Genomic DNA, 7,889 nt, shown 5'->3' on the forward strand with positions numbered 1-7,889 from the left:
CACAATGTGAATTTTCCTTTAGCATTTTCTTGTTATGCCCCAAAACTTTCCTGCAGGAATGTTTCTCTCACTTGCAAAGCTCATCCCTCCCTGCATCCTTTTCTCCTTTCTCCCACCTCACCTCTGGTTTTCCTTGGCTTTCAGCAGCCAAGCTAAGAAATCTTTGGCATCTTGAGCACTCAGGTCCAACTTTTGTCCATCCACAGCTGCTTCTTGGGGCTCAGCTTCTCTCTTGTAGTGTTCCACCATATCCCTGGCGAGTTAAAGCGGAAAGAAATCAGCTCGAAATGCCACAAGAGGGTGCCAAAATGTTGCTTTTCCACAAATCCCAACTCCCTCCCACTCCAGCGGCACAACCAAGGGATTCAGACCTCGAGGGAGATCCTTGAGCTGCTGCAGACAGAGCACAAACCCTTCTATGATAGACACCAAACAAGCAAACCAAGTCACTGGGAAATCCTTGCTGCTCTCCAAGATAAATCTCCTCGGCTCTGGATGGAGCTGGGAAGTTGGGAATCTTTGGAGTGTTGGGAATCTTTGCACTCACTGGCTTTTCTTCTCCCTCCTGGCCAGGAGCCACTCCACGAAATTCTTCTTCAGCATGTTGTCCATGGTGCGACTGTAGTCACTCGCCAGAGTGGCCTCAGAGTAACGTCTCTGCACTGGTTTCCCACTGGGAATCCTTAGGCTTGCACTGGGATAAAAGCACAAGGACACAGGGAATCCTGCACCACCCAGGAATGAACACAGAGCAAAGTTTGCCTTGGGTTAGGAGTGGTTGTCTCTGCACTCAGGAAGGTTTTGGGCTCACTTGGAATTTCTCCTGGGGGTTTTAATCTCTCCTGGGGGTTTTAATCTCTCCTGGGGGTTTTAATCTCTCCAAGTGACCATTCTTGAAGAGGTTTGACCATTCCTAGAGAGGTCTGACCATTCCTCACCCACTTTTCTGGCTGCTAAGGCAATCACAGCTTGGATTTGACAGCTTGGGAGGAGATGAGCTCTGGTGCTTTGCTATAGTCTGGAATCAACGTGCTCTTCCCAACTCACATGGATTTGGGTTCTGAGCAAAGACACCAAACATGCTCAGGGTCCTTCCTGCACACCTAGAGCCAAGGAAACCTTTCCCTGTGTCCTCAAGAGGCTCAGAGGGGGTGGCAGGACACCAGAAACCTTTGGACCAGTGTAGACATCACTGGTGGCTACCCAAGTTAGCAAAGGATTTCAGGGCTGATCCTTCTCTAGATCTATTCTCTGGGATTGCAACAACTCCTACTGCTCTAATAAGGAGGTTTTTTAGGTCATTTTGGGTGGTTTGAGGAGTTTTCTAGCAGGAGAGAGAGGGAAAATCTTTAATACATCCCTGTTATATGTAATTGGTCGTGTTTTCAGGAGCTTCCAAGCACTGGGTGCCCTTTAGCCCTGTTGAGGTGAGATGATTACATCTTGTTTCTTGTTCTCAGACAACCTTCTCTTACTTGCTTGACTTCCAGCTTGTTCCTCCTAACCCACAGCTATAAAGTTTGGAGGGCAAACATGGGAGTTCCTGGCTCTGGCTCAAAGGCTCAGGGCATGAGTTTGATCTCTCTCTTATCACTTGCTCATCTCTGTGTCTATTATCTGAGATCTACCTCAGGACTCTGTTTTCTCACCTACTTCCCAAGGTGCCAATGGAAAGAATCCATTTACCTCCAGTGAGGAGCTGGAAAAAGCTCAAAACACACCAGGAGCTTTCCCAAAACACTTACCCTGAGACATTCTCTTCCATCAAAACAAACCCCAGAGAGGCAAAGAGCAGAGAGAGGACTTTGAAAGACTTGAAGAACATTTTCCTGGCTGGTTTTTCTGTTCCAAAGCTGAGGATAATCTGGATTTCCACTCCTGGAAGACACAGAAAGGAACAGGACAGTGAATCCAGAGGGATGTTGGGCATGTGCCTATGCTTGTAAATATGTTTCCTCAAATCTTGTGCTTTTCCCCATCCCACAAAACCTTCTCCTGCCCTTCCCAGTTAAATCACTCTCAATGCCAACACTTCCTTCCCACCCGTGGCAGCTTTGAATGTTCATTCCCTAAACTTTTTATTGGAGCCATCAAATTCCTTGTGGCTTGCACATTCCTGGAGGGAAAGGCTTTGTCTTCCCCCTGTGTTTACAAGCTGACCCTGTGGGTACCTCATTGTGCTCCAAGGGCTGAGTCAACCTCGAGGCTGTGAATGGGAACACACAGTTGGATCAGGGAATTCAGTGACATCCTGCTTATCCCTCCCTGCAGTTCCATGGGATTTAGGAGGCTGAGCTGATTTCTGGGAGCTTTTCTGTTGGGATGGCTAATGCCTAAGGTAGGGATTGGAGCCAGAGCATATCAGTTCTGAAAAATATCCCATGGCCAGTGACAGGATTGGATTCCAAGATTTATTGGTTTCAAGCTGTTCCTAGTCCTCACGTCCTCAGTCCTCCCTTGGACATCTGAGCTCCTTCAATTCCTGTTCCAGCTTGGAAAACTCCCCACAAAAATGGGTTTGATCATGGATATTTTGCTTGTCCCTTACCTTTGTTATAGTTTTTCCTGCATATTTTGGTTGTGCCTTGCCTTTGTTGTCGTTTTTTTCTGGGAAAGGCTTTGCAATGGGGAACAGGTTAACAGGAATGACATAGCACCATGGAAAAAGTTCTGGATAGAACTCATTTATCTCCTCCTTCAATCATTTATTCAGCCATGATACAACTTTATTCCTCTAAGTACTGATTTGTTCTCTCCCAACAGCTCAATTACAGCTTTGGGAAGAGCAGGAATTTGCCAATTTGGATATTGTTGTACTTTTTTCTCTCTGGAAAATGATGACAGTTTAACAAAGTGTTTTCAGCCCTTTCTATTACAGGAGGAAAAGAGTCACTTGGTTATGTTATCTCAGGTACATCAAGTTCCTCTTAAAATCAAGGTATAGGCCTTAGGATTTGATTCCTTCACAAAGGAGAGAAGGAATTGGGGGAATCTTTCCAACAGGAAGATTTCCCAGCTCTCTGGATAGCACCATCTGCTTTGGAAAAAGTATTATCCCTGTTTTAGCCATAGCTGAGAGATGCCACAAAGCAACTCAACTCCAATTTCTCCTCATTTTCCTCTGTAGGTGCAAATCCTAAGGGATATTTGCTGCATACTGAACCTCCCTCTGAAACAAAACTCTTTCCTTTTACAGCCCAACACGTCCACAGAGACAGACATGGAATTTCTTACCTTTCCCTGAAGCTCCCAGAGGATTTCAGGTAGCTCTGATGCCAAGGAGACCCTTTGGGGTGTTTATATACCTCAACTGTGCTGACCCAAAGCCACTTCCAGGAGGTAAACAGGAAATCAAAGCAATCCAAACCCACTTAGAGCTGCTCCATTAGGTCCATTGACCTCCAGAGGAGGGAAATAACCTTTGCAAATATGTTTACATTCATGGCAATTAAACATTGCCAGATCACAAAATCAAGAGTGAACATGGATTGGAGGCATAATGACATTGGTTTAAACCTTAATTCCATGTAGCAACTCTTGCCATGGTAAAATGGATTGGATTTCCAGCTTTTTGCTATGGGGGAGATCAAATCTGCTCCTTGGCCTTCTTACAGGAGGAATCACTTTGCTGATAGCATTAGGTCTCATCCTTGGGAATTTAGGCACCATCAAATCCAGGTGTCTCCAGGTTTGGTCTACAATTCTCCAACATTTGAGAATTGCAGACCAAATGCTTCTCAAAGCATTTGTCCCCCCAAAATGTGCACTCCAAGAGGAGAAAACTCAAGAAGGCAGGAAACTAGTAGGGAATGGTGAGGCAGCAATGGTTAAGGAGGGTGATGAGCTGAGGGACCTAACACCTTTTTGGGTTCTCTCCCCCCTGAGGGAGTGATGATGGAGTGATTCCTTGTGGCTCTGCAGCTGCTGGGGACATGGGTCAGTGAGGTCCCCACCTCCTCCTGCCCCTGCACAGCTGGATCCAGGGCAGCAGATGCTGTGCAGATGTTTTCTGTGCCAGCAGAGGACAAGAGCTGCATCCACTTGCAGCAGCTCTGCTGGGACTCAGTGCCTGGGGAGATGTCAGACCTAGCTCTGCTTCCCCTTCCATCCCTCTGGGAGCACTGGACCCAGCAAAGTCCTGGTTTGGGAGTGTCTCCAGGTGTGTGCTGCTGCTGTAGGATCCCCTCACATCCAGCTGTGCAGGAGCAGAGCAGGATTTCTTCCATCTGTGCCAGCCTGAGCTGAGCTCTGCTCATGTCCCTGTTGGGCTCACTGTGCTGCCTCCCAGAGCATCCACAGCCTGGAGCAGCCACAACTTCTGGAGGAGGTTCTCAGACTCAAGCTCTGCCAGGGGAGGGTTGGAGATTAGGAAGAGATTTTTTATGGAAAGAGCAATCAGACATTGGATGTGCTGCCCAGGGAGGTGATGGATTCAATTCACCAGGAGGTTTTTGAGATAAGACTGGATGTGGCACTTAGTGCCATGGTCTAGTAACCACTTTAGAGTTGGACTTGATGATCTTTGAGGTCTTTTCCAACTTGGTCGATTCTCTGATTCTCTGATTCTTCAAGTTCCAACCTTCCCCTCAGCCTCATTTTTGTGAGGTTGGGAGCAGCAGCCACACACACCTGACTGGGGAGGGATGATGGATATGAGTATCATCCCAGGTTTGTGCTGGCTCAGCCTCATCAGGGATTTCTTTGGGGAAAGCAGGAGGATTTCTGCTTGACAGAGCTAAGCAAGAAGCAATTCCTTCATGGAACTGCAATAATAATAATGGCAAAGCAAATGTTGGTGGCTTTGGTATGGGAGAAACTTTTGCTGTGCTGATGAATTTCCACCCACAGTTTATCTTATCCCACAGATACCCAAATCCTTTGGGATGAGCTTTGTGTCTCCACATAAAATCTATCTAAAGAGGGTTTTTTTCTACTCTTCTGGGACAGATTGTCAGGCACAGGTTGGTTTCAACCACTATATTCCTGCAGCAGGAGACTGGAGAAGTTGGAATGTGCCTCCTCCAGCTCACCCTGGTGCTCTCCTTGCTCCATAGTTACACAACTCCCAACCTCTCAATATTACCCCCAGATAAAGGCTCAGAAGGGCATTATTAGTGTCCATTAAAAGTCCAGTGCTATTAGGGTGTAATTACTACTCTCACAGCAACTACTTAACCCATGGCTTAGTCCCTTCCCAGCAGCCAGAGGCTCCCAAAGCTTTTCCACCCTCCAGGAGTGTTGTGCCTGTAATAAATGATGCCCTGGAATAGTTACAAGTGCCCAATTTATACTCTTAGCACAATGGCTAATCAATCAAATGGACTAGTTGATCCTGATTATCTTTATTATATGTATTCTTGGTCTTTCCCTCCCAGCCAACTCTGCTATCTTGTTTCTCCCAAGTGCAACCTATTTGTTTTCCTCTCATTAAGTGCCTCTGGAGGGTATAAAGTTAATAGAGTGAAAAGAAAGAGCCACTGAGATGAAATGTTGACCCAGGAGGTGGTTTCAGGGCTGCTGCTGCTGCTGCTGGTGCCTTTGGGACAGCAGCAGCACTCCCAAATTTCTCAGAGGATTCCAAATAAAGAAGCCCCAGAGAGGTGGAATTTCATTCCAAAGGCACTGGCTGGCAAATATCCACTGGTGGATACCTAAATGTTGAAGTTCTGGGAACCAGTTCAGGTCTGGGAAGGGCAGAGGTGACAAGTGCTGCCCTTGAGAAGGACAATGTGCTTCCTCCAGGAAAATCAGGTTATCCCAATCAGTGATCCAAACCTTTCTCTGCTCCAGCCACAGCAGCACAGCCCTTGTCATGTTATCTGTGCTCTGCTGTCTCCCCATTCCCAAATTTCAGTGTAGGACAGGGAACCTCTGGCTTAAGTGTCACCCAACTATGGGATTTGTGTCCCTGTGGATGAAAGAGGAATGCTGAGACTGTCCTGCTCCATCCCACCCTGCCAGGCAGTGCTGGGAAGTGAGCTCTGCTCCTCTCCACAGCAGACCTGACTGGAGGGAGTTGGTGTTTCAGGAATTTGGGAATGTGTTGGGAAGATCACAGCTGCGTTCCTGAAATGGTCCTTCTGCTCTGCTTTGAGACATGGAAACATCTCCAGGGCAACTTTGATTACAAAGTATTCCAAGTATTAGATGTCCTTGTAATCCTGGAAAAAAAAAAAAGGGCTTGAAGTGACTTTTCCCTTCCTCTGCTCCCAGATATCCTCAGCTCTGCTCACAGCAGAAGGGATGAGACTGAGCCATTCCTTAATGTTTTCTGGAATGAAAATGCTGTGAACTCCCCAGGAAATTTCAGTGTTCAGCTCTAGCCTCTCTGCTCCAGTGACTCCTCTCTCCTGTTCCCAGTGGATGTGGTGAGTAGGATTTTCCCTTTCCCTTGGGAGCAGCACTCTGCTTGCTCTTTTCCATGCTCAGGACACTTCAGCTCTGCCAGGGTTGGATTTCAGGTGTTGCATGTCCCAGGTGAAAATGGCACTTTGTGCTCTGTGTTGTATCCAAATTTTGAGCTGCTCTGAGGTTCCTCATGGTATCCTGAGCAGGAGCAGCATTTGCTCCTCAGATCACAGGGAGAGAGGAAGGAGAGAATGTTGAGTTTTAATCCTTGGAATCATAGGGATTGAGCTATCATAGATTCCTGATCCATTCTGTGCTGCTGTTGAAGTCACAGGAGCTCAAGGTTCATTTCTCTCTCTAAAATTCCAGCAACACCTCACAGAGGAGGAAACTTCAGGTTTTATTCTCTCCTGTTACATCTCTGCAGAGCACAAATCCTAAGCATGAGCTTCTCTCCCTCCAGTCCTGACTGAAAGTTGTGTCCAACTGAAAGTTGTGTCCAATTTTCCTTTCTCTCCCAGGGCTGTCCATGCTCCCACTGCCCTCTCATCCTCAGCTCCTGGATGGAATCTTCCATATCCATATCCCACACAGTGCACACCTGATCCAGGTGCCAGGACTCAGCCAAGGAAAAGCAGTTTTGGCTCCAGCTGAAGGCAGTGAGACTTTTCCAGGCTGCTCATCTCATTCCCTGTGTTTACCCACCCCAGTATTCCCACTGAGCTGTGCTGGGGGCACAAGTGATGTCTGGATGGATTTATAGGGATTTTGGAGCACCAAACATCACTTCCACCACTTCATCCTCTCTCCTGCCTTCAGCCCTTCTTCCCCCTCCTGTGCTGGTGGGACTGGAACAGGGTTATTTTTTCCCCCTGTGGCAAAATCCCAGTTCTGTCTGGAAATGCCAATACTCCCTTTTAACTCCAGACTATCCCAAGAGCCTTTGAAGGCTGTTCTTGAGGAATTCAGATCACTGGGGTGAGTGTCTCAGAGCCTTCCTGATTGCCTTTGGGGCAGGAAAACCCCCACAACAACTAAAAAACGGGAAGGAGAAAACATGAGGAATATGGAATTCTCCTTGCTGCATTCTCTGCTTGTTTCTTTTGCTTTCCATCCTTGGATTTTTTTTTCCCCCTAGGAGAAAGGACCTACAGGACAGACACTGCTGGACCAAAAAGCCAACAGCAGCACCTGTGGGGAAGATTTATTTGGATCACTGAGCTGCAGATATTCCACATATATCCCATATTTATCCCATCTCTGCATCTATCCCACATCTATCCCACATCTATCCCATCTCTGCATCTATCCCACAGATTTTAGCTCTATGTGGTGAGAGCTGTTGCTGCTTCCAGAGGCTGGAGAGATGCTCCAGATTTGCTCCAGCATTCAAACTCCCTGTGCTTTACCTTCTTTACCTTGGGATAGGTATTTTTGGGATGAAATATATCCTTTATGCTGCCTTTGAGCTGGGATTGAGGCAGAACTAAACAGCTGGAGAGATATAAATGCAGGAGCTGCAGGAAATAATCAATCCAAGT

At 47.0% G+C, this 7,889-nt stretch overlaps 1 protein-coding gene across 1 annotated transcript in view; it reads right to left on the reverse strand.

The window, feature by feature from the left end:
- Positions 1-1,878, reverse strand: part of GIP (gastric inhibitory polypeptide) — a gene marked incomplete at both ends in the record, with an annotated part of 3,929 nt that extends 2,051 nt beyond the window's left edge. The window contains 3 exons of the mRNA XM_009069476.1: positions 122-253; positions 548-694; positions 1,746-1,878. Of these exons, the coding sequence (XP_009067724.1) occupies positions 122-253; positions 548-694; positions 1,746-1,878 (412 nt within the window). The remainder of the gene's footprint in view (positions 1-121; positions 254-547; positions 695-1,745) is intronic.
- Positions 1,879-7,889: the final 6,011 nt, after the last annotated feature.

Source organism: Acanthisitta chloris, unplaced genomic scaffold, assembly GCF_000695815.1.
Source record: "Acanthisitta chloris isolate BGI_N310 unplaced genomic scaffold, ASM69581v1 scaffold2812, whole genome shotgun sequence".
Lineage (NCBI taxonomy): Eukaryota > Metazoa > Chordata > Aves > Passeriformes > Acanthisittidae > Acanthisitta > Acanthisitta chloris.